The 26,227-nt window shown below is 41.8% G+C and overlaps 2 protein-coding genes across 5 annotated transcripts in view; one reads left to right on the top strand and one right to left on the bottom strand.

Annotated features, from left to right (window-relative positions):
• mettl5 (methyltransferase like 5) overlaps window positions 1-15,718 on the top strand; it is a 22,051-nt gene extending 6,333 nt beyond the window's left edge. For 2 of the 4 annotated variants that reach the window (XM_033023996.1, XM_033023994.1), the window contains 7 exons: window positions 2,125-2,307; window positions 5,493-5,607; window positions 7,189-7,373; window positions 9,251-9,333; window positions 11,002-11,053; window positions 12,030-12,079; window positions 14,402-15,718. In XM_033023996.1, coding sequence (XP_032879887.1) covers window positions 2,208-2,307; window positions 5,493-5,607; window positions 7,189-7,373; window positions 9,251-9,333; window positions 11,002-11,053; window positions 12,030-12,079; window positions 14,402-14,443 — 627 coding nt within the window. In that variant the 5' untranslated portion in view covers window positions 2,125-2,207 and the 3' untranslated portion in view covers window positions 14,444-15,718. The remainder of the gene's footprint in view (window positions 1-2,124; window positions 2,308-5,492; window positions 5,608-7,188; window positions 7,374-9,250; window positions 9,334-11,001; window positions 11,054-12,029; window positions 12,080-14,401) is intronic. The other 2 variants (XM_033023995.1, XM_033023997.1) reach the window with 2 other exon arrangements.
• Window positions 13,787-26,227, bottom strand: ssb (small RNA binding exonuclease protection factor La). Its single transcript, XM_033023999.1, has 12 exons — window positions 26,092-26,227; window positions 24,311-24,386; window positions 22,447-22,550; window positions 22,195-22,366; window positions 19,094-19,201; window positions 18,893-18,993; window positions 17,586-17,648; window positions 17,090-17,132; window positions 15,991-16,128; window positions 15,725-15,911; window positions 15,518-15,640; window positions 13,787-14,661 (listed from the first exon to the last, which is right to left on the bottom strand). Exons 2-12 carry the CDS (start codon window positions 24,374-24,376, stop codon window positions 14,561-14,563), a joined length of 1,206 nt encoding a protein of 401 aa, XP_032879890.1. The 5' UTR covers window positions 24,377-24,386; window positions 26,092-26,227; the 3' UTR covers window positions 13,787-14,560.

The following is a 26,227-nucleotide window of genomic DNA, read 5'->3' as shown; positions in this document are numbered from 1 at the left end:
TTTATTGTTTTACAATATATACTCAGCAATAGAGAATTATTTATTTCCAACATTTTAACCCAGATGATTTTGAAGTGGGTTGGAGTTTATGATTCACAGCAAGGAGTATATTATGCAGCAAATGAAATACATTTGCTCTATTTAAAAAGGGAAGAAACACATTACAGCAGTCTACTTTGGGAAAAGGTTACATGTAAATTCCACACATATAATTAATTTAAGTTATACCATTGTGGTCAACAAGCTTGAATATAAACATAAATGCAGGAAACACATGAAATATCTGGCAGCAGGTATAGAATGAGGAAAAGTTAACATTTCCATTTCTAGAATTGTGAAAAAGAAAATAACAAGGATATCGCCAATGGGGGGACGCCAAGTAAGTTAATATAGCAGTTAAAATCACATTAAGGGCCTGTCCCACTTAGGCGATTTTTTAAGTGACTGTGGCAGTCACTCACGGCGTGACGCTGGAAAAAACAGCTTTTAGCACCCACCCCTCGACAAGCTCCCACCTAGTCAACGTCAAGCTACGTCAATCGGCAACACAATTCTCGCCTACAACCACCTACGACAACCTTCGACCACACAGACGACAACCGAAGTCAACCTACCTCCGCTTGCGACAAGCTACGACCCTGTCAGCAACAAATGAAGACAACTGAAGACTTCTCTTGACGCCGGAACTGTCGACGGTTGACATAGTTTGTCGCCAGTGGAATTCACCGAGGTCATGACCCGGCGACAGCCAACGTCACCTGGCATCATCCTGGCGACAATCTACGACAGGAGAAGACAGGCAACGTCAAGCTCACTGTCGCCGAAAGGTTTTGAACATTTCAAAATCTAGCGGCGACAAAAAATAAGGAGGAGACAGCTCACGACAATACAGGCGCCACGCCGTGACCATGAGGCGACAGCTTATTTTTCGGCAGTCGCCGAAAAAATCGCTTAAGATGGACAGGCCCTTTATGCTTCATTGTCTGCATTTTGTGTAGTTGATAGCAAGGGCCTTGATGGTGCCCAGCACCCTAAACTTATAGAAAGAGAAAAAGCTGCCAAAATTATAACGCACACAAATCGCCAATTCTGATACAAACATGAAGAAAGAGTGAGTTACCCTTTGAAAAAACCCACAAAGTGTTGGAGTAATTCAGCAGATTAGGCAGTGGCTGAAAGACATGGACAGGTGATGTTTCAGATCGGAGGCAACATTTCTCAAGCTTGTGTTGCGTCTTGTAACAATGCAGGAGGCCAGAGACAGATAGGCCATAGACTGAAGAAGTCTCGACCTGAAACATCACCTATTCCATCTCACCAGAGATGCTGCCTGTCCTGCTGAGTTACTCTAGCATTTTGGCTCTATCTGCATTCTGTCCAAGGATTCTGTCTGCCAGCTTACCCTGGATCCCATGTAAACTAAATCCAGTCATTTACCCTGTCGGGGAATCAGGAACCATTGGACATAGGTTTTTAGGTGAGATGGGAAAGATTTGATAAGAATCTGAGCGAGCACCCTTTCCACACAGGAAAGAGTTGCCAGAGGAGGTAGTTGAAGCAGATACTATAACAACACTTAAAATGCATTTGGCCAGATATACGGATAGGAAAGATTTGAAGTGGGCGCATGTGCGGGGCCTCGGGCCGGCAAGGCCTGCCGAATCAGCGATAATGTCCTGGCGCTTTGAAGATGTGTATTACAGAAATGAGTTGCTTACAGCTTAATTAAAGTTTAAGTAAATTAGAAATTTTAATTTGCCTCACAACGGGTTTAGAGGGATATCTATGCTATCACGGTAACTGTGGGTACTTGAATTTTCAGGAACCAGAGCGAAATCCAACAAACTGTTAAACTTCACCTTTGAAAATCTTAATCTTTTCGGGACTTTCACACTGGGACGACTTGTTCAACGTTGTTTAAAGATTTCTAGGCCAGCATGCTCCCGGGTTTTGAGGCTGACACTTCGCAAATACCTGACACTCCTAACTGAGCGCATGCTCATCAGGGAAAATAGTGTGGATGTTGGAAATGTGAAATAAAATGAAAGAGAAGCCCGTCCTTAATTCTGAATGGAGGACAGTGACCCAAGACTCACTGACTCTCACCGTACTCTCTCCTTGCAGCAGCAGCAGCAGCTCGGGCGATTGACAGCTGAGCCCGGGAGCAAGCGGCCAGTCGGTGCTTCATTCGGGTGCAGGCAGCGACCATGAAGCTGAAGCAGCTGGAAAGTTTGCTGCAGCGAGTTGAGGGGTTTGAGAGACCAAAGCTGCTGTTAGAGCAATATCCTACCAGCCCCCATATCGCAGGTAAACGCCGTAATAGCAATTCTAGTTTCTGGGCTCCCGGATCACGCCGCGCTCACTGACTGCGTTTAAATGTAGTGGAGTTCAACCTCTCCTGCACCGAGCGTTGACATGAGTCCGATTTAATCTTTATTTCCGAATGTGTATAAAATATCCCTTTGTTTCGGAAACGAGTAACGCCACCGATGACTCGGCTTCCCATCTCGGCCTTCACTCCATCTAAACATCTTTGTCCCACGTGCCTCCTTTGCAAAGTCACCACCCATCGCTGTGTGGGAAGCCCATCTGATCCACACTTAACTTCTCAGCAATGCCGTCCCTCTGTCCGACACAGTCCCAAAATGCATCACGTGAACATAGGAAGTAGGAAGGAACCGATAACGAGGCTGATGTTAAAAAATGCAACAAAATAAAAAGTTAATTTGTGTTTTATTCTAAGGAGAAAGTGAACAGGTAGTTTGTGTTTCTCATTGGAAGGTAGGAGACTGAGATATGTAGGAAGGCCTGAAGTGTCTTGAAGAAGGGTCTCAACCCAAAATGTCACCCATTCCTTTTCTCCAGAGATGCTGTCTGCCGTGCTAAGTTTTTTTTTCTTCACCCATTATGTACTATGTTTACATATTCACATATTCTGTTGTGCTGCAGCAAGTAAGAATTTCATTGTACCATCCGGGACATATGACAATAAAACACTCTTGATTCTTGTTACTCCAGCTTTTTGTGTCTATCACAGGAGACGGAGAGATAACATTATAGAGGTTTATGATGGGTGTCGGGTTATGGGGGAAGAATATGGTTAAGAGGGAAAGATAGATCAGTCATGATTGAATGGTGGAGTAGACTTGGTGGAGTAGACTTGATGGACCAAATGGCTTAATTCTGCTCCTATAACTATGAACTTATGATGTACCAGATAGGACAATGAAGTTCTTGCTTGCTGCAGCACAACAGAATATGTAAACATGGTACATAACGGGAGAGAAACAAGTTCAGCGTGTATATATACACATGCACACATAAACAAACAAATATAGTGCAATAATAAGTCTGTTGTAGGTCAGGCTTCTTGCATTAAGGTAAATGCAGTCCAGTCTGTCAGACCTTCCTCACCGCACCGACTGTTCTTCTGCATGACCTTTTGGCGTTCTGCTATCCAATTTGCTTTGGGTACTGCCCATTTACTACACCATTGCATTCTGTTCTCTTTCTCTCCCCTCCCCCCCTCCACTCTGCCAGACAAGTTTAAACCCCTCCAGAGTAGCACTAACAAATCACAAGGATATTGGTGCCCATCCAGTTCAGAAGCAACCCCTCCCTCTTGTTTAGGTCCTACCTTCCTTGGAAGACAGCACAATGATTCATATGGTAGACAAAAATGCTGGAGAAACTCAGCGGGTGAGGCAGCATCTATGGAGCGAAGGAAATAGACAACGTTTCGGGTCGAAACCCTTCAGACTGATGTGAGGATGGGGGGCGGGAAGAAGAAAGGAAGAGGTGGAGCCAGTGGGCTGAGGGAGAGCTGAGAAGGGGAGGAGGAAGTAAGGACTACCTGAAATTAGAGAAGTCAATGTTCATACTGCTAGGGTGCAGACTGCCCAAGCGAAATATGAGGTGCTGCTCCTCCAATTTACGGTGGTCCTCACTCTGGCCATGGAGGAGGCCCAGAACAGAAAGGTCGGATTCGGAATGGGAGGTTGAGTTGAAGTGCAGAGCCACCGGGAGATCAGGTTGGTTATTGCGTAACTGAGCGGAGGAGTTCGGCGAAGCGATCGCCAAGCCTACGCTCACCATATACGATTCATATACCTGAAGCTCTCTTCCCCTGCACCAGCTTCTTAGTACTGTGTCTATTTGTACTGTCCTCCTGTTCCTTGCTAGCTTGTGGCACAGAGTAATCCTGAGATTACAACCCTGGTTGTCCTCCTTTTACTACCTAACTCCATAAATCCTCTTTGCGGCACCACATCCATCTACCTACCTGTCCCGTTGATACCAATATTGGCCACAACCTCTGGCTGCTTACCCTCCCCTTTCAGAATGTCCTGTGCCTGCTCCCAGATATCCTTGACCTTGGGTACCAGAGAAACAGACTATACTGCAGTTTCACTCATAGTCACAAAACCTCTTGCCTGTGCCCCTGGCTCTTGCACAGTGATTGCCTTCCAACAATCATCTTCCATTGTATTACGTATTCCTTCAGGCTGTGTTGAGTTTTACCCTTGTTGCAACATACAATATCTACCACTTCAGCAACAAAGTCCCGAACGTGCCGGAGTAAAATAGTTTTATTATACAAGCTAGCATAGGTTTTAGCTATTACTGCAATGATGTAGATTTTCTGACCTGGTCCCAGATGTAGTACTGAATGAAATGACAGTGGCTGAACATTTGGGTGAAATTACACAATCTAATTAAATGTTCAGCAACTTTATATATAATTATAGTTCAAAATAAGAGATCTTGGCTTACTTCGCCCACCCAACAAAAATAACCAAAAGGTAAACAGGTAACTAAGTCAAGAGCAATGGTAGCTCTTCTCATATCTCAACGATGGAACTGAATCATGCAATCAAGGTCACACTGATTAATTCACAAGAACATAAGTAGAAGAATTGAGTAGGCCTCACATTTTTCCACATTATATTCCATATGTTATGTTCTTGCCCACTCTCTTGGCTTGTCCCTATCCTCTTGACTTTTTAAAAATCATTTCATATTATCACCAAAGTTGGAAATGTGACATTTGGTAGTGTTGAATTGTTTAGACAGGCACATGGATGTGCATGGAATGGAGGAATATGGAGCATGTGCAGATATAGTATATCTCGGCATCATGTTCAACGCAGACATTGTACGCCAAAGGGCCTGTTCCTTTGCTATGTTGTATGGTCCTCTCGACCAAATCGTTGATGACTGAATAGCTAGGCCCCAAAAATTTGTCACAGACGGCCAGCATCAGGAGGTTCTGTTTGTCCCACTTTTTGGTTTCAGTCCAATAATGAATTCTCAATCTGTCAGGATATTACTCCTTTAAATTCATCTTGTCTTCTTAATTTCACCATATCCTGAGTAGTTATGTCAAAAAGTTCAGTATTTGTCTCACAAATACAGTGTAATCAAAATGTCCAGGGACTTCATAAATCTCAAGTGTTTTTAGACGTGAAAAATAATCTTCCTTTCTTTTTTAGCATGTATGCTTTATACAATACACACAACATTCGATGACATTGAGAATAAACTGGTTGCTGATCTTGGGTGCGGATGTGGAGTTCTAAGTATTGGAGCAGCCATGCTGAATGCAGGGTAAGTAGATTGCAAAAGACATCAGTGAAGCATTTACCTTCATATTTGAACATAGTAAGAAGTTGTAGACATATACACAACTTTATAGATTTTGCTTAAAAATCTAATGTAATGTTGCGTCAGGATTATTTTCAATTTGCAGCTATTTTCATTGATGTGTTTAAAAGTGATATCAGTTTTCTAAGATTGCTGATATTTTCTGCACAATTCAACCTTTTCCAGTTAAATTACTAGCTTGGCGATGATTTTGTAGGCATTGATGCATGCGTTCTGTAATTTAGCTGTTATTTTCTAGGCTAAAGTTATAACTTTAATTTTATAGTATTATCCAATGTTCACACATACCCAAGAGCTTCATATTCAGCAATTTCTTTAAAGTGCTGTGTAGATGTGCTGAAACATTTTAGAACAACCAAATTTCCCAATTTTCTAGACCCATAAGATGGAGATCATATAGAAAGAATTTCAATTCAATCTACCACATAAAATGCCATTTCTGACAAAACAGAATGCCGTTAATCCTGCCCAAAAGTTGAGGATGCTGCCAAATGAGCAAACCTCCTCAATGAGACGGGGTTAAGTAGCCCACATTTTAAAGTTTCCATGGTTGCGCTTTGAGTCAACTCCTAGCTGCAGGAGCTGCAAACTGTCCACAGCTTTGTGGGCGGCACAGTGGTATTGCTCCCTTACAACACCAGAGACCCGGGTTCGATCCTGCCCTTGGAGTGTTGACTGTACATACTTCGTACGTTCTCCCAGTGACCGCATGGATTTTCTCCAGATGGTCCGGTTTCCTCTAACACTCAAAGGGATGTACTTGTTTGCAGGTTTCAAGTGGCTAGACAGGATGACAGTCACTGATTCTGTCCCAGACACCCACACAGCATCTACATATTGTTGAAAGAATCGCAGATCAGATGGGCAGGACATGTTAGAAAAATGTTTGATGTCCACACCAAGCACCTACATAATAGACTGAGTAATGACAAATGATTGCATGGTGAACAGAAAAAGATTCAAAGACATTCAACATTGACAAACACACCACTGGGAAAAGCAAACATAGGGTGAACTGTTTGGCTTATCCATTTAAAAAGTGGTACTTGTTCATGTGAGGTAGCTAAAATGAAGTAAAGAAGAAAGGAAAATCTCACAAATCAAGAACTGAACTGTCCATGTGCTTGATCCCTCTTATTGATAGAAGTCATAGGTTTGCACAGTGTGGACTATACTCAGAGCAGCCATTGTCTTACAGGGTGGAGGGATTGAATGGAGACACTGGAGACTGTAGATGCTGGAAGGGAGCAGTAAAATGGAGACACAAGAGACTAGTTTCAGTCCAAAGGAGGGCATCCACCGTTGTTGCCTGCCCCAAGTTCCTCCAGCAGATTGTGTTTTGCTGGAGGTATTGAATATTTAGGATGGTGAATCAGATGTCAATTAATTAGGTGGTATGCTTAAAATTTAAGACAAACCCAATTAAGGAACATGATAATGGAAGCACAGGGCAAAAAGCCAAGTCACAGTAAAAAAACTGAAATGAATAAACATTCCTCTCTAATTTGTTTTTTTCTTTTTCAGATTATGTCTAGGAGTTGATATTGATGAAGATGCTCTTGGTATATTTAACAGAAATGCAGAGGAATTTGAGTTGGCCAATGTCGATATGGTTCAGTATGATGTTTGTTCTAAACAAACTGACAACTTATCTAAAAAATTTGACACTGTAATAATGAATCCACCCTTTGGGACTAAGCACAATAAAGGTAAATTGTCTGGCATTTTACTATGTATCTCATCTTCTTCTTGCGAATGAAACATAAACCAAAGGTACAGTTAGATCTCAAGCTGGGTGTTGAGCAGCCATATTGTTGTCTCTGCGTCAATGTCTGCCAGGCCCTGAGCTCCACTTGGTGGGTGGTAGAGCAGGCACCCAGAGATGACATGGTTGGCTGTCTGTTGTTCTGCTCTGCATTCATAGGCTGGGCTCTGGCAGATGCTGGCATTGAAACTCCCAACTCCAATACAAAGTCTGTTGAGCTTCACCTATGCTCCTCTGGGGAGGTCAGACCCTGGACAGCTTTTATCTGGTGAAGAGATGTAGCTGTGTAATGGAGATGAGATTGCCTTCCACTCCTGTAATTGAAGAAGGGTCTCGACCCGAAACGTCACCCATTCCTTTTCTCCAGAGATGCTGCCTGTCCGGCTGAGTTACTTGAGCATTTTACGTCACTTTTATCTCTCAGTTAGCCTTTGTCCACCCATCTGCCAATCAAAACCCCCTCTATCCACATAACATTCGTAGGCTTTGCTTTGCCTGTCTTTCAGATTTATCTACCACCCACCACCACATTCAGTCTGAAGAAGGATCCCGACCCAAAACATCACCTGACCGCACATGGATTCCAAAAATCTGAAATTGTCACATTTTTAACTGATACTGTTTGAAATGTATACAATGGCCAGAAACAGCACTCCACAGAGTTTCGTTGAATACTGGCATTCACTGAATGGGAATATTGGGGTTCATTTGAGTTAAACTTATGCAAATTCAGTAACCCCTCATGAATGGCATCACTACACTGAAAGACTACTATGGCAAATGCTCTTACAAGATAGTTACCACCAGGGGCGCGGTACGATTGGCAGCCCCGCCAGCAGTCTGTTTTTCGTCTTTTAAAAAAATTTTTAGTGCGTTTTATAAGTTTGTGTAAATGTTCTCCGGTTTGTTTTATGTGGGGTCGGTCTCCGGTCGTTTTGCTGCCCACCATTGGAGCTGGAGGCCTCCTTGGACTGACCTTGGGCCCCGCCGCAGGGCGCGAACATAATATCGGAGCCGATCCCTGGGATCGCTCCACCGCAGCCTGTGGACTTAGCATCAAGAGCTCGCAGTCGGGAGAGGCTAGTCGGGAGCTCCGACGAACGCAGAGGCTTGACCAGCCCCGACGCGCGGTTCGATTGCTGGCACCGGGGAGCTGACATCGGATAGAGGGGGGTTTTGATGCAGGAGCTGGATCGTTCCGACGCGGAGGGTCCAAAACGCCGCCGACTACAGGAGTCAAGATCGTCCCGTCAATGGAGGGCTCAAGGCCCCCGACCGTAGGAGAGCCTTCCATCACAGTGAGGAATGTGGAGGAGTCTCTGTGGTGGATGTTTATGTTAAAATGTGTTTTGTGTGTTATGTTGCTTTTTATTTGTATGACTGACTTGGCAAATGAAATTCCTCGTATGTTGCAAAACATACTTATATTATTGTGATTATTAAGCCAAAGTTCCATATTGACTGGTATCAGGTGTTTTCCCCACTGTTTTGACCACTATTGTTCAAACACTTAGCAGGTTGACACATTGCTGTTTAATTCAAAAGTAATCAAGAATTGGAATCTTAGAGCAAGGAAGCCATTGGGCGTCCAACTACTACTGCCATCTGGCTATCAGCTAACTATAACTCTCTAAAATCCATGCCGTATAATCTGGTTACTTCGCCAGTTAACCTACTTGAGGAAGCAAATAAAAGACAAATTAAGCCCTTCACCAATACAAAAGGCAGTCAGACTAGCAACATTCTGATAACATTTGAAATGTAACCAAAAGCGCCAAACTCATTGCATAGTTTACTTTTTCAAATCTGTTTTCTTCATAGGTATGGACATGATATTTCTTAAATCTGCTCTAGATATGGCCAGAACAGCTGTGTATTCCCTTCATAAAACAGCAACTAGAGAAGTAAGTAAATTTATGGTGCTCTCCTGCAGCCAAGAATGGGTTTCATATTGATTATTGATATAGACAATAATTTGGATTAGTGACCATCTTCACCCAAATTTTGTACTCCAGAAATTGAAAAAAATCACATCTTCTAAAGAATTATTTCATCATGTATTTTTGTGAAGAACACAATCATGTTTATGTTTAAGAAAGAACTGCACAATCTTGAAAAATCGAAGGTACAGAAAAATGCTGGAGAAACTCAGTGGGTGAGGCAGCATCTATGGATTTATGCCAGTTTGAAGAAGGGTCTCGACACGAAACGTCACCTATTCCTTCGCTCCATAGATGCTGCCTCACCCGCTGAGATTCTCCAGCATTTTTGTCCACAATCATGTTTATGTTCTGTCTTGTAAATTGTGCCTTAATTCTTTGTCACTGGGTCTTTTTCCCCAGTGATTTCCACTTTAGTCTAGTTTAGAGACAGCGTGAAAAGTAGGCCCTTCAGCCACCGAGTCCACACCGACTATCGATCACCCATACACTAGTTTTATGTTATTCCACTTTCGCATCCTACTCAAGGGGCAATTTACATAAGCCAATTAATCTACAAATCTTTGGGATGTGGGAGCACCTAGAGAGAATCCACAGTCACAGGGAGAATGTATAAACTCCACACAGACGGCACCCGTTGTCGTGATCGAACCCTCTGGTGCTGTGAGGCAGCGGCTCTATTGTTGTGCCACCCTGAGCATCTACAGGCATCTTCAATTGGTGGTTTGTAGTGGTTCAAGAAATTGGTCGCCATCACTTTTAAAAGCAAATACAACAGCTTACCACTTTGCAGCAACATCCTTACCGCATTTAAACAAAAAACTAGGGTGCCATGTATTGTACTTTCTGTTCAGTAATGGTCCCCAGGGTCCTGCTATTTGCTGTGAAAAAACTGAAACTTTAACCTCCATATCCTTTACACAAAAGAAAAGCAAGCTCAAAATGTGCTCAATTAGAGTTCAGTACATTATTTATCTTGTGTTACATATACAAAGTCTTCCAAGGCAGAATCTATACAAACTTATGGGTTGTCTTCAGCTGAAAAAAAAATCACACGTACAACACAGCCAAGATATTCTGTTCCCATTTCCTATAAGACTATAAATCGCTACTATATCAGGAATATTTTCATATTTACTTCTATTTCACTCACTGTTCTTACCTTAGTCTTCTGAGTTGAGATAAAAAGTAGCATAGATGAATGTGGAACTTTGAAAATTAGTTTGATTGCCAGGTTAGATGTATTTACCCATAAAGTAAATAGAAGCTTGTGGCAAAATTGTTTTACAAGTGTTAGTTGAAGCCTTAAAGTGGGCAATTCTCCTTTCACAATAATAATAAAATAAAAATAATTTACACTGCTATCTGGAACTACTAGAAAATGCATAAAGTCACCAAAACAAAACAAGCTACAACTCAACTAAAATGTCCAAGAAACAATTGGCTTGGACCAACCTCAAATGTTAAATATCATCACTTAATATCCTTTGAGTTCACTAGAGTAAGACTACAATATATAGGAAACTATTTCAGAATATGATAGTTGTTAATTGAGAAAAAGCTATGATGGTGTTCTTCTTTAAAGAGCACTTTTTTGCTGGTGTATTATCTAAATCTTAACTTCCATTGCAGCATATTAACAAGAAGGCTGATGAATGGAAAGTAACGATGGAAGTAATTGCTGGTAAGTCAATTTATCCAGTAAAGTAAATTTCACTATATGCAAGGTTCATACATACTTCCAATACAAATTTAAAGCCAGTGTATCGACTATGAGAGAAAAAAGGTTGGTGCATTTTGGGCGAGTGCCCTTCTTCAGACTCCTGACCCAAAACGTCACCTCACCATGTTTCTCCAGAGATGCTGCCTGACCCACTGAGTTACTCCTGTACTTTGTGACCTTTTTTTCTCCACAGATGCTGTCCGCCAGGTACCTCCATCACTTTTTTTCCCCCAAGATTCCAGCATTGGCATTTCCTTCTATCTTCAATATATTCAGATTTCTGACCAGAGAATTGTCCACCATCTTGTCTTGTGCCTTATCCTGTTGACACCCAATTCTAGACCCTTAGTCAGAATTATCCATCCTGCACCCATTTGTAAAGGTGTCAGATATTTGCATTTTAATATTTCATGCTTCTAAACTCTCTAATACTCTGCCCAGTTGGCTGAATTTCTCCTGCATATCACAAATTGGTCTCTTGAACTTCCTTCAAACTGCCCTCCATGGCAAGTATCTCTTATGCAAGACCAAAATTTAGTTTAGAGATACAGCGCGGAAACAGCCCTTTCGGCCCACTGGGTCCGCGCCAACCAGCGATCCCCACATATTAACACTATCCTATACCCACAAGGAACAATTTTTTACATTTACCAAGCCAATTAACTAACATACCTGTACGTGTTTGGAGTGTGGGAGGAAACCAAAGAAACCAGGTCACGGGGAGAATGTACAAACTCCGTACAGACAGCACCGTACAGATAGTCAGGATCGAACCCGGGTCTCCGGCGCTGCATTCACTGTAAGGTAGCAACTCTACCGCTGTGCCACCGTGCCGCAATGATGTACAATATTCCAGATGTGACCTCGCTAAGAGCCTTTTCACAATGTTTCCATAATACCCTGTAAGAAAATTAGTATCTGAAATTTCTTTTAACAGAGCTTCGGTATGACCTACCAGCAACATACAAGTTTCACAAGAGGAAATCAGTAAGTCAGATCATATTTTGATCTATATTAATTACCACATGAAAAATTCACTCAAACTATTGATTTGGATGACAATGTATATGGCATTAGCATGTTTGCCCAATAATCAGTGTAGTCAGCAGTAAAATACATCTAGTTACAATAGGATATTGACGAACTGCTTAAGTGTGTAGAATTGGCAGATGGAATTTAACAAAATGTGTCACTTTGCACTGGCCTAAGTTTATTGAAACTACACCAGGACATAGTGAATGGCAGGACCCTGGGGAACATAATTGAACAGACCTTGTATTACAAGTACATAGTTCCTTGAAAGTGGTGACAGGTATACTGGATGTACGGCACACTCGCCAAACAGAGCACTGAGCAACAAGAGTTGGACATCATGCTAGTTGTACAAAATGTTGGTTAGACCGTATTCATTGCGTCTATACAGCTCTGATTGTGCTTAAATTAGAGGTGTTTAAAAAAAAATCACAAAGATGGTGACTGCACTGACAGACTTGAGATACAAGGAGACTGGATGGGCAGGGTTTTCTCTGGAGAAAAGGAGGTTGAGGGAAGACTAGATTTATAAAATCTTGAGGGGCACAGTCTTTTATCCAGGGTGAGTAAGTATAAATCTAAAGGAAAAAAGGTTTTCAGATGAGAGGGGAAAGATCTAAGAGGCAAGTATTTCCACAGAGGGGGGTGGCAATATGAAACAAGCTTCCGGATAAGGTACAATTACAACATTCAAGACATTTGAATAGGAAAGATTTAGAGGAAACAAGCCAAATGCAGGCTAATGGAATTACTTTAGATGACTGCAACCGCAAGATATGCTACGCTTGTCGCTTTACCTCCCCCCTCGACTCCGTTCAAGGACCCAAGCAGTCTTTCCAGGTGCGACAGAGGTTCACCTGCACCTCCTCCAACCTCATCTATTGCATCCGCTGCTCTAGATGTCAGCTGATCTGTATCGGTGAGACCAAGCGTAGGCTTGGCGATCGTTTCGCCGAACACCTCCGCTCGGTCCGCATTAACCAACCTGACCTCCCGGTGGCTCAGCACTTCAACTCCCCCTCCCATTCCATATCCGACCTCTCTGTCCTGGGCCTCCTCCACGGCCAGAGTGAACAACACTGGAAATTGGAGGAACAGCACCTCATATTCCGCTTGGGGAGTCTGCATCCTGGTGTCATGAACATTGAATTCTCACAATTCTGTTAGCCCTTGCTGTCTCCTCCCCTTCCTACCTCTCCCTCCTCCTTTTTCCTTTCTTCTCCCCACCATCAGTCTGGTTTCGGCCCGAAACGTTGCCTATTTCCTTCGCTCCATAGATGCTGCTGCACCCGCTGAGTTTCTCCAGCATTTTTGTGTACCTTTGATTTTCCAGCATCTGCAGTTCCTTCTTAAATACTTTAGATGATTATAGAAACATGCCCTTCACACCAGATCTCACACTTTCCCATTCACCCTCTACATACTGTGGGCAATTTGCAGAGGCCAATTAACCTACAAACCCACACGTCTTTGGGATGTGGTAGTAAACTAGAGCACCCGAACGAATTCACAAGGTCACAGGGAGAACATGCAATTTCCACAAACAACAGCCAAGATCAGGTCTCTGGAACTTCCATTGGAAGAGTTGGGCCAGAGGACCCATTTCCATGCTGAATAACACTACAAATGTATGAAACAAGAATTCTAAATCGATAAACAAAATGGCTTTGTTGTTCCTTTATTCTGTAGAGTACATGTTAAGGAACTCGAAGCAAGTAGAAAAGTTGATACAATTTCTATTATATACAGCCCACTTTGTAATTCTCATTTTATTTCATATTTTCCCCCAGTACCATGCAACCCACAAATTAGCAAAAATCACATCAACTGTCAATAGTTTGGTCTGGGAAAACTGGTTTCATTCAACTTGGTCTCTTAACCTAATGTTACCAACAATAGTATACAATCCTATTTGCAATTCCTATCATTTTCTAAAGGTGGTGATTTTAATGCACATTTAGATTGCAAATCTTCATTCACATCTAAACCAATGGTCTCGGTAGATGAACATAAAATTGGTAACAAATCTACTGCATGTGTTGAGGCTTAAATTTGCATACTAGCGCTACAGTATTTTTATAAATAAAAATGTCAAACTTTTGCACTTTAAGTACACAATACTTAGTTCCCAAGATTAAATAATCCATATGAGGAAACTAATATACGGCACTACACCAAAATAACGTTTTAACAATGTTATTATAAAAACATCCACTCTTTAAAGCATGCACTTAAGGCATCTTTCAATTTACAGCATTTCACACTTTTTAATTGCAGATTGACATTGAAGTGGACTTCATCCGGTTCTCAGCTAAATAAATTCCATCCTCCAAGACATTCAGCAGAACCAATGTTGAGGCTGTCAGAATTACACAGTGAAAACTCCTTGGAAGCCGCACATTGTCAACTTGTTCGGTTTATAGGCCACAAGCAATTTCATTGATCACCAAATTCATTTTCAGTTTTTGATTGTTTTGCTGCAGGTTCCTCCCCCGATCCAATTTCTTCAAGAGCTCGCTTCTTCGGACTTGTAGCAGCTACATTACATCAAACAGTTTGGTTAGTTTAAAACAGATTTTCAGTACAAAGCAATCATACAAAACTAAGCTGACACCTTGATTTTAAAATCCTGAGCTTATAAAATATATGTCCAAATCTAATAATCAACCACCCAACCATCTCTAGATTTAATCAATGTTGTTCTAATAAAAACTGGGGTTTCCCCTCACTTAAGTACAGGAACATATTATATTCACAGCAATGATAGATGGTATATGTACCAAGTGAAACTTTCCATGTAAAATAAACTACATTTTTTATTATGCGAGGTAATACTCAATCAAAAATACTGACGGAAACAGACATTTGTTTTCCCTGGTTTGTAAAGATTTGGACTGAAGGAAAGCTGTAATATTTAACAGATGACTAAAAGACAACATTCTTGCCCAACCTGTCACAGGCTCTTTAGTTGGCAGTAAACAATTCACAGGGCTCTCACTTAACCTTTTTTCCCCTGTTGCCAGACGGGCAACCTAGGCAGCTTTTTAGGTTTTTTGGATATATCTTTGGTATAAACCAGTATCTGCCGTGCCAAGCGGGGCAAAAATGACACGGCATTTAGGTTGCCAGGCGGCATTTTAGGTGGCCATTGGCACCCGGGCAACCGCTAATTTTGAGTCCCGATTCAACTAGTGAGATGTGGATATATTGAAACCCAATGATTATCTGAGATATTATTTTGTTAGCTTGCAATGCAGTCCTTACTCTGGCATTGATATAATGGAATTTCTACCTGTAACTAACTACTTTCAAAGTTTAGACAAGTGGATTACCACATGACTATTTCCAATTGTTGGTTTTCCCCATATCTACAATGCAAGTCTACCAACTTACTGGTTTCTTCCTGTATTCCATCGCTGTCTTCATCCTCAAATGTTGTCTTCTTCCCTTGGAACTGCACTCTTTGCGGTCCACCGCCTCCCTTGCCTCCTCTTCCTTTACCTCGACCTCTTCGAGCTATGAGTGGATAAGATGTGTGTTTTTTTTTTAAATAAAGAAATAAATACTGGAGATGACAATCCAGTTACAAACAAGCATTACCTTTGGACCTTTGTTTGTTCATAGATTCCTGTTGGTCTTCAATTATCTTCTTTAAAATAGTTTTTGCCTCTTCACCCTCGACCATTTCCCAGGTCACTTCTTTGCCTCTCAAAAGCAATTTTCCAGCATGGCCTTCTTTTGCTTTTTCAAGTATTTCTTTTGCGTTGGTTTTGAAAAGGATATTTCCCTATAAATCATATTGGATCTTTACAGAATGTGTTATAAACAAAACACGCAATTTTGAAATTCTTAAGATGAAAATTTACCTCTTTAGCACCCCGTATAAAATCTATCCATTGGATGTCACGAGTGGAGAAAATTTCATGCATATCTTCCCTGCATGTCTGATCAGTCAAATCACCAGCAAATTTCAGCAAGCATTCTGTTCTTTCTTCGAAGGATTTCTTTAAAAAAAACACATTTTCAGTTTATTTTAAAATGCAACTTGTCACTGAAAAATCAACATTGATCCTCAACTCACGACTCCCCCTAGCCCCAACTCCAGATGTTTGCATTTTATTCTGACAGCTTGCACATCTTTGTTTTTTTTAACCCCCACCAGAAGTGGTAAGCATGTAGTTGCTCGAGCACTAAAATTCCCACTTTCAATATGTTCCTCAAAACTTTGTACTGCGCCATACGTAATTTTGAATCTTTTAATTGATAATGAATTTGATGCAGTGCTTCAAGGCAGTACATTAAAAGGTACAATACAAAACACATTAATATGGTGCAAGAAAACTGCAGGGGCAACTCAACAAGTCAGGCAGGATCTGTGGAGAGAAGTGAACAGATGACATTTCAGGTCTGGGTCCTTCTTGAGACCAGAAACACCATCTGTCCATTTCTCTCCACAGATGGCACCTGACCCATTGATTTCCTCAAGCAGTTTGTTTCCAGCATCTGCAGTCTCCTGGCCACATCAAGATGGTGTTGAGGCACCGCATATAGATATCACGCCAAATTATTCAAATGCAAGATTAAAATAACAAATGCCTGGTCAGTCAAACTTAATGCAAAGCACAGGTGGGACCCAAGCAAGATTTCCAAGCTTTCCCCAACTTCTGAATTCTGCCATATCAAATGCAGTGAATGCGCCTGTCTGACTGAATTCAGCCAAGTCTGCAGTTTTGCTATTCATAGTACACTCACCCCAACTGGAAAGATAACTTCATTTAAAATTTCAGGTGTAACTTTATCATACAGTTCAAGATTACTTCAAGGACTTGCATGTTTTAAGTAATTGGAAGAAAAAAAATTACAATAGCGCAAATTGTTTCCCAAACAACCTTCCTAAATGTGTCAGTGAAAAACTGTTGAATACATCTGTATTATACAAGTCATCTACATACAAAAAAAACTTACCATGCCCAGTATATCTTGAGTATTTTTCTGCTGCTCTTTATCACTAATGAAGACAAAACAGACTGTTTCAAACAAGGCAATCTACAAAACATGGATAATTCTGATATTTTGGTAATTTTAGTGATCCTGGTCAGCCAAACTTTAATGTAGGGAGACAAAGATAGCATCCAGTCGATTTTCCTTAAAGTAACAAAAATCTGAAGTAATATTACTTAAATGAATTGCATGATACTGTTCATACTATGTGCAAGGATAGCTAACTTTTGTTCCCAGTCCATAGCTAAAAGCACACGTTATCTGGTCAAGACTACTGTTGACAAATGCTATTTGAAAGATTTAATCCCCAAAAATCAATTAACAGTTTCTAAAACCATTTCTCAAAACCAAGTTCAATGTTATCTGTCCAGCCTGACCACCTCACATGAATTAAAAATGAAACAATTACAACTTATTCAAGTGCAAAATATCAACAATATACGATGTACAATTTACTCACTTTTTCTTATTTTTTGCTTTATGCTGTTTCTTTTCTTCAGCTTTTTTTTGAAAATAAGCCTCTCTGCAAGAAGAGGAAAAAACATTCTTAAATACATTGAAGCGCTAAACAATTCTGATCACTCAGCTTATCAATCTTATGTGTTTATTTGAAAAGCCCTTCTCACCAAATTTATGTAGCTGGAGATTTTAATCACTCATTAATGGGGTACTCTTAGCCGAAGCATTACAATGCCATATACAATGACATCTATAAAAAAAAGGATTTAAAAAATTGCTAACTTTCTCCCAAGACCTTAATTCAAATATATTTTGTTGCCAAGTCCTATGGGGGAAAGACCTTATGTGCAGCGTTTGATCTGAACCGTTAACTTCAGTTCAGAGAACACTGGAATTACATATTTGTCAGAAAACACAAGTAGATGTGTTGGGCTAAAACCAAACGAAATGACAATCAAAAAGTCAATTAGTCTATAAACAATTATTCTTTGAAAGAATTTGAGCTTTTAGAGACCAATTCCACTTCCATGTAATATGCTGAAATAGGGGCACAGCTGGCCGCTGTTAGTGTATCTGAACTCTCTCAACTCCCTGCTTGCATATGGTAGTAAAGTACAGAACACCGTGTGGGTCAAATGTGGGTACATCAAGAATTGTTCTTCCTCTTTTGGGTTTACAAACCAAGTCCTGGGGCATTCTGTGACTTAGAGCTGATGAACTGGATAGATACATTCTATCTATCCCCTTAGTTTACAGATCGAGCTCAGCCCAATCAATTGGACGATTGACACGTCTCCAATCTTCACTGAAATGGCGTTAAAGGTTTAAAACTAAATTTAAATATGTTTATACTTAATTTACCAACTTTACTTATTACTGTTAAAACACAAAGCACTTGTGATAAAACACCAGGATAAGCACTCAACCAAGCCCAATGCCAAAGTAGTATCTGTTTCAACTGTGTCTAGGCATCTGATCATCAGGGATATTTGGAAACAGTAACAGAAGCCTTCTGATCGCAGTGCTATTTGGCCCTTGACTTCTCTGGAAATCAAATTTCACAAAATGCACGTCCCGGCTCTAACCCCCCCCCCCCCCCCCCCCCCCCTCTTCAAACCAGAGAGCAGAGTATTTTCTGCATGAGAGACCATTCCCACTTTCAGATTTTCACACTATCTCTGCTTTCAACTCGGGTTGATCAATGGAGTTCACTTTCAGGTCCATCCCCCCCGGTCTTGAGGTGACCAAATATACAATCAGTAACCTTGTTCAGAACATACTACAGTTGCTTCATCAAAATTAACTTACTTGAAAAGGATAATCATTTCAGTTTCTTTATACTTCAACCCTGGAGTTTCTACAAATTTCGTGGCCGAATCTAGACTGTTGAAGACGACGAATACTGATCCCTGTTGATAAACAGTGGGAACAACCAAGTCACTTGAGGTCTTTTTTGGCTTGAACATTTTTGGGTGTGTTGAAGGGAAGAGGAGAAAGAAAAATACATGCCTTAAACTGTCTCTGCAGTGTTCTTCTCATTTGTATATTTTCCACAGGTCCATTTTCATCAAACCAATCCTTAATCTCATCCAGTGTGGCACTTGTGGGAAAGCCTTTCTGTTTTTTGAAAGATTTTTTTGAGTAAATTAACATTTTGGTAAATATCATAAGACATAGGAGCAGAATTAGTTTGTGACTTTATTTGAAGCAGAAATAATATGTGAATGCTTCATTGAGTATAATTCCGACTGGTAACTACGCACTTCGTCCGAGCACATAATCGCACGCGTCATGCAAGCCGTCTTAAATGATTGCCTAAACTGTCATTTGGCAACCTAAAAAGCTGCCTCGGTTGCCCGGCTGGCAACAGAGATAAAACAGAGCCCTGTGTCGTAGCTAATTAAGAACCTGTCAATCTCCACTTTAAAAATATCCGATGTCTTGGCCTCCACAGCCGTTAATTACAAAATTGTAATTGTAATTGTAATTGACCAGCTCAAAGGTCAAAGGTATTTTATTAGTCACATTCACATACACCCAGGTGTAGTGAAGTGAAATGCTTTTTGCCATTTTGCAGCACACAAAAAAAAATACAGACATAACACCAATAAGAGTCTTAAACAAAGAACATCCCCCCACAATGGCTCCCACCATGAGGGAAGGCACAAAGTCCAGTCCCCAACCCCAGTTCACCCATAGTCAGGCCCATTGAGGCCTCCACAGTTGCCTCTACGGAGGCCCGATGTTCCAGGCCGTTCACGCCGGGTGATGTTGCTCCGGCGTCGGGAGAGCCCTCCCAGCGGCCTGGGAACACTGGAACGGCCGCTTCCGCACTGGAGGCCACGGCTTCCGAAGCCAACAAGGCCGCGCTGGTTGGAGCTCCACAACTGGCGATCTCATCTAGAATTCCCAGGCTCCCGGTGTAAAGTTCGGCACCGCCGACCGCAGCTGGTCGCTCCACAGTCCCGCAGCTCCGCGATGTTTATCCCGGCGGTCTTCAGCTCACCGGAGCTCCAGCGCGGCGACCCGGGCAAGGCATCGCCCACTCCGCGATAGCGCTCCAGCGCTGTGCCGCCGCCGAAGCCGAGGTTCTGGGCGGTCCCCGACAGGAAATGCCGCTCCAGTCCCGCTGGTAGGCCGCGAGGACGGGTCGAAGCTGCAGCCCGGAGAAAAGCTGCCTCTCCGACGAGGTAGGGACCCTGAAAGGTAGTTTCCCCCTCCCCCCCCCCACACATAAAAAAGTCTAGACCTCCAAACAAAACACTTAACTAACTAAAAATAAAAAATGAAGAGACAGACAGCTGCTGGCTGGGCACACAGGACAGCGCCCCCTTCTTTTCAGCTTATCTGGTCTGCATAATTTTATACACCCTTTGTTGACATTCACTGACATTTCAAATCTGCAATTTATTAGAAAAGATCAGCCTTGGCTCCAGCCACATAGATAACAGGGATGTAATGCAATGGCTCTACAAGGCGCTCGTTAGGTAGCATTTGGAGTATTGTGCGCAATTTTGGGCACAATATCCGAGGAAGGATGTGCAGGCTCTGGATAGGGACGAGAGGTGGTTTACATGAATGATGCCAGGAACGGGAATGAGTGGATTGACATATGATGAGCATTTGACAACACTGGGCCTGTACGCACTGGAGTTTAGACAGATGAGGGGGGTCCTCATTGAAACTTACCAAATACTGAAAGGTTTGGATAGGAGTGGATGTGGAGAGGATGTTTCCACTAGTGGGAGAGTCTAAGACTGGAGGTCATAGCCTCAGAATTAAACAACATCAGATTCAGATTCAACTTTATTGTCATTGTGCAGTGTACAGCACAGAGACAACGAAATGCAGTTAGCATCTCCCTAGAAGTATCATAAATATGAGAAATAAATAAATAAATCTATTTACGTGCATACAGTCATAGTATTGTTTTCCTGGTGGGAGGAGTGTCCTGGGGGAGGGGGGGGGGTGATGGGGAATCACCGAGGTACAGTGTTCAAAAAGGAACTGCAGATGCTGGAATATCGAAGGTACACAAAATTGCTGGGGAAACTCAGCGGGTGCAGCAGCATCTATGGAGCGAAGGAAATAGGCGACGTTTCGGGCCGAAACCCTTCTTCAGACTGATGGGGGGTGGGGGGGGAGAAGGAAGGAAAAGGGGAGGAGGAGGAGGAGCCCGGGGGCGGGCGGATGGGAGGAGACAGCTAGAGGGTTAAGGAAGGGGAGGAGACAGCAAGGGCTAGCAAAATCGAGGTACAGTGTTGAGTAGTGTAAACAGCCGCAGGGAAGAAGCTGTTCCTGGACCTGCTGGTCCGGCAACGGAGAGACCTGTAGCGCCTCCCGGATGGTAGGAGGGTAAACAGTCTGTGGTTGGGGTGAGAGCAGTCCTTGGCGATGCTGAGCACTCTTCGCAGACAACGCTTGCTTTGGACAGATTCAATGGAGGGGAGTGAGGAGCCGGTGATGCGTTGGTTACCAGCGGTAGTTCACCAGAATCTGAGGAGACAGATGGACCTTCTTTAGTCTCCTCAGGAAGAAGAGACGCTGGTGAGCCTTCTTAACCTTTTAGGAAGGATATAAGGAGGAATTTCTTTAGTCAGAGGGTGGTGAATCTGTGGAATTATTTGTCATAGAAGGCTGTGGAGGCCATGTCAATGGATATTTTTACAGCAGAAATAGATTCTTGTTTAGTACGGGTGTCAGGGGTTATGGGGAATAAGGCAGGAGAATGGGGTTAAGAGGGAGAGATAGATCAGCCATGATTGAATGGCAGAACAGACTTCATGGGCCGAATGGCCAAATTCTGCTCCTATCACTTATGACATTGCTTTTGAGCAAGAGCAACTGAAAATGAGAATAGGCGTAACCCCCCCCACCCCCAACCACATTTGAATGGAGACACTGACACAACACACAAACATTATAAACAGACTTAAAAATGTATTTTCAAATTGTATCTTAATGGACTACATATTTTTTAATTTCGGAATCTCCTCTTTTCTTTCCAAAAAGCTGCTTTTATGAAAATGTACCTTCATATAAACTATAATTTAAGATTAAAATTAAAAAACATTTAAATATTTACAGTTAGAAAGTCCGGGAATACTTACAACATAGACAGATCTGACTTTAATAGAGGTTTTATACTCCTCAAACTCAGGTAGAGGCTTGCTTGGAGAACGCCGAATTTTGGATTTGTCTTCACTTATTTCTAAAAGTCCACTTTTGGATTTATTGAGGCCTTCTACTATTATGGTGAAGTCTGTTGTTAGACGACTTAACCTGCAAGACATTTTCAAGATTCAGAGACAATTTATGCCACCAATTGGGGGTTAACTTTAAGCAATTGCAATTTTCCTTACCTGTTAAATTTAATCATGGTTTCCAGGGTTACCCAGCCATCATCCAACTTGATCTGTTCTTTGAGAAACTTATCTCTTGGCAAATTGTGATCACCAAAGTAATACTGTACAAACACAAAGTACAGAGACTGTCAAAATACGTTTTCTAGAAAATGTGCCTACCCCATCTGCTACCTGAAAAGACGAGACAACCCGAAAGCCTGATGTATTAAAGCTTTTAATCTTTAACCCCAAGAAATGTAAACTTGACCTATTATCAGAACAAGCATTTACTACAAAAAATTAATTAAAGGATACAATTAGAAAATTGAACTCTGAATCCAACACTACACGAAATTGCCCGAGTTTAAACTTTGCAGTGCAAATGACTAATGCAGTATTTAAAATGATCAATGACAAAGAGTCAGGGTAATAAATTGTAATCTGAAAACAAATCTGCATTCGAACCACAGCATAGCATAACAAATTTGCAGCAAGCAGAATCCTGTGCAATTTTCTAGCCAAAGTGAATTTGCTGTAACAAGTAAAATCTTTTTTTTGTTTTAATTGAAATGTCCCTGAACCGAGCATGTGGCAGAATCAGTTATATTTCTCCAAAATTATCAAGTGGCTTGCTACTAGTCGTGATTCTGAAACATGCATTTGAAAGAATTATACACTTCTTCCACAACTGAGAAGAACCTAGAAAGAGTTTCAGACTTCTGATATAGATTTGCCACATGGTTATTTTTGATGGATTAGTCCGATCTGCATGTGAACTGGATAGTCAAGCAGGCTGGGACTAGATGAATAGTTATGTTCTCTGACCTACGGACCTATCTCCCAAGTTGTATTATTGATAGTTAAAGAAAAATATTTATTAAAAAAAGTTACAAAATAATAATTATTGTCTTGATTACTATTTAGGTACACGAACAAAAATGTAGAAGAGAACAATTACGCATGAATGAAACACAAGGAACTATAGATGCTAGCATCTTGAGCAAAGACAAAGAGCTGGAGAAACTCAGCAGGTCAGGGTCTGTGGAGGGAGTGAACAGGTGACGTATTGGGTCGGAATGTATGAAGGTCAGATTGATGTCAGGAAATTACTGCACGACATAGATGGTACTTTAATGGACAGAAGGAGAAGAGGACAAGAGTCCAAAGTTGATAAAGGACTGGCAGCCATTAGTATCAGTGTACTAATTTGCCATGAAGGATATGAATGAGAAGTTAAGTACAGGTCTCCCAACTCAGTCTTTAAAGGAATTTTGTAAGGTAACAGAATATAGATGATAATATAGAACATGACCTTGAGCAACACCATACATGCCACCAGAAATGAACAAAATGAATAAGGAAGTAATCAGTACTGGTTAGGTGGCATCCTGGAGAACATAGATAGATAACTTTTCAAGTCAGGAATGGTCAAGGGGATTAGTGATGGACAGATTGTTGGACAAAGGCCAGAGATGAGGACACAGGTGTGGGCCCAAGAGGATACGGAGTTACAAATTGTTAAGCTCTGGGATAGAAAAGTTGCACTTGTGGCTCCATTGTACACGGTACAAGTTGAGCGGAGGGGTTGGGGTGAAAACCAGTGACAGTCAGCAAGGTTTCTGGGGGTGGGGGGGGTCAAGAGGTAGAAGAAAGAAGGGAAGGTGGGAGGAGGCAGCTGTTGTGGGTTTTGTTCTTTTCTTAGGTTTAAACCAGCATCTGCAGTTCCTTGTTATCACAAGCAGGGTTTAAAGGTCAGTAAGAGATGTTGAGTGTTTTAAGACAGAACATCTTCGAGATTAAACAAAAATCAATGAAATGTTGATTGGAAAACTTCAGTGATCACATCTCTATCATCATTTAAATGCATTTTAGTATTACATACTTCAATCTGTTCGCATATTTTCTTCTCGAGGGGAGTCATTTCTTGTGCCATTCCATTTTCTGCCATTTTGGCAAATCTATACAAGAAAAAAAGATAATGGAAGAGAAAAGTTCAAACAAAAGTGAAGCCATTCCCAGCTAAATAAAGTCCTCTTTCACACTTTGGGAAGAAAAGGGCGATTGCAAAAAGGGGTAAATACTTCCCAGTCCATCACGGGTCCTGACCTCCCCACCTTTAAAGGGATCAGCAAGAGTCGCTTCCTCTCAAAGGTAACCAGCAGCAGAGACCCACACACTAACCACGCTCTCATTTCACTCCTGCCATCAGGAAAAAGGCATCGGAGCCTGAAAATAATGTCCAGTTTCAGCATCTTCCCTACAACCATCTAGCTATCAAGCACTACCAGCTCCAAATACTGGCAATTACCTCAGGACATATATTCAGAAAATAATTGCTTCCCCAATGATAATTGTAATTTTCAGTCAAATTCTAGACCCTACAATTATTGTTAACTTTAACTATAAGAGAAACTGGCCAGTTACTAATCTTGATAACCCCAGTGGCAGTTATATGACAAGTAGAGCCCAGAGCCAAAGTATAAACCAATGTTATTAAGCATGATTTCTGTCAGGGTTTACTCTCTTCCTAAATTTTTAATTAGATCTTAAATTTTATTATTATTATAATGATTATACATTTCCATAAAATTCTCCTTCATCCAAGTATCACTGACAGGAAGACAACCGTCATCAAAATCATTAGCAGAGGACAGCATGTGCAGTATAGCTCCCATCAGTGCAAGAAACTGACAATGCTGGAGAAAAGTTGCAATAGGAAACATGGGAAACTGTATATTGGAAAGGAAAGTGCAGTGATTGGAATTATAAGTGATTGGAATCAACTATAAATGAATCATCTAATTGACTTAAATTGATACTTCACGTTGAATCCAGTGGTGAATGTATCTAAATAGATCTCAGTGGCCAAATACTGTGGATGCCAGTAATCTGAAGTCAATCCATCATCGATCATCCTGAAGCAGCAATTTCGTCCTTCTTCACATATGTCGTTTGCCTTCGAGTATCTTCCTCTCTTTTTTAATGGGGCTTAGACTTTTAAGATGACAAAGGTTTTTCTCCATCTCGTTTTATGGAAAGCATGTATCATTTGCTATGGATCTTATTTTTCGTATTGCAAACCAAAACAAACTCTTCTATGTCTTTAAACTCGTTAGAAATATTATGTTGCTTGGAAATTACATTCTGCTTTTTACTTGTATAAATAAAATACAGGCGTCCGGGCCTGTTGGATTACACAGCAACTGTGCATAACACTGATGCTAGTTACAGTGCGCATTTACTCCTGGTTAAATGAACACGTGCGCCTAGTTCCCAATACATGATCAAAGGAAACTAATCGCCAAGTTTCACTGGAAACTGTCTGTGAAGAGAAACTAGCTTCACAGATCGCGCTCTTCTCGGCCGTGGCCGCACAACCACGAGGTCGCCCGGGGGCTGTGCAGCCATCAAGACCATTGAGCCGCCGAGACACCTGAAGCTCGGCATCTCAACATCAGCCAGGCGTCCATGTGGAAGCCCAGAGACCCCGGACCCCCACCCTGACCAGCCCACTGACCACCACCACCCCCACCCCGGAGGAAGGACGGGAGGAATCCCGGCCGACCACTGGCCCGAGTAACAATACTGCCGCCGTTTTATTCCATTCCACGCACATGAAGACAGGAGCCACGGCGAGCGGACACCCCCGACGCCATTACCTACCGACCCGCCCACCGCAGCCGCCACACGCCGAGCCGGCAGCGCCGCCACCACCGCTACTTATAGCTTCTCCTACCCCGCGCTTGCTGTCTTTGCTCCGAACGGCCTGACGCAATTACGTCGCGGGCCATGAACGCCG

This window comes from Amblyraja radiata, chromosome 7 (genome assembly GCF_010909765.2).
Source record: "Amblyraja radiata isolate CabotCenter1 chromosome 7, sAmbRad1.1.pri, whole genome shotgun sequence".
Classification (NCBI taxonomy): domain Eukaryota; kingdom Metazoa; phylum Chordata; class Chondrichthyes; order Rajiformes; family Rajidae; genus Amblyraja; species Amblyraja radiata.
The sequence above is the reverse complement of the archived record's forward strand: the minus strand, read 5'-3'. Positions and strand labels throughout refer to the sequence as shown.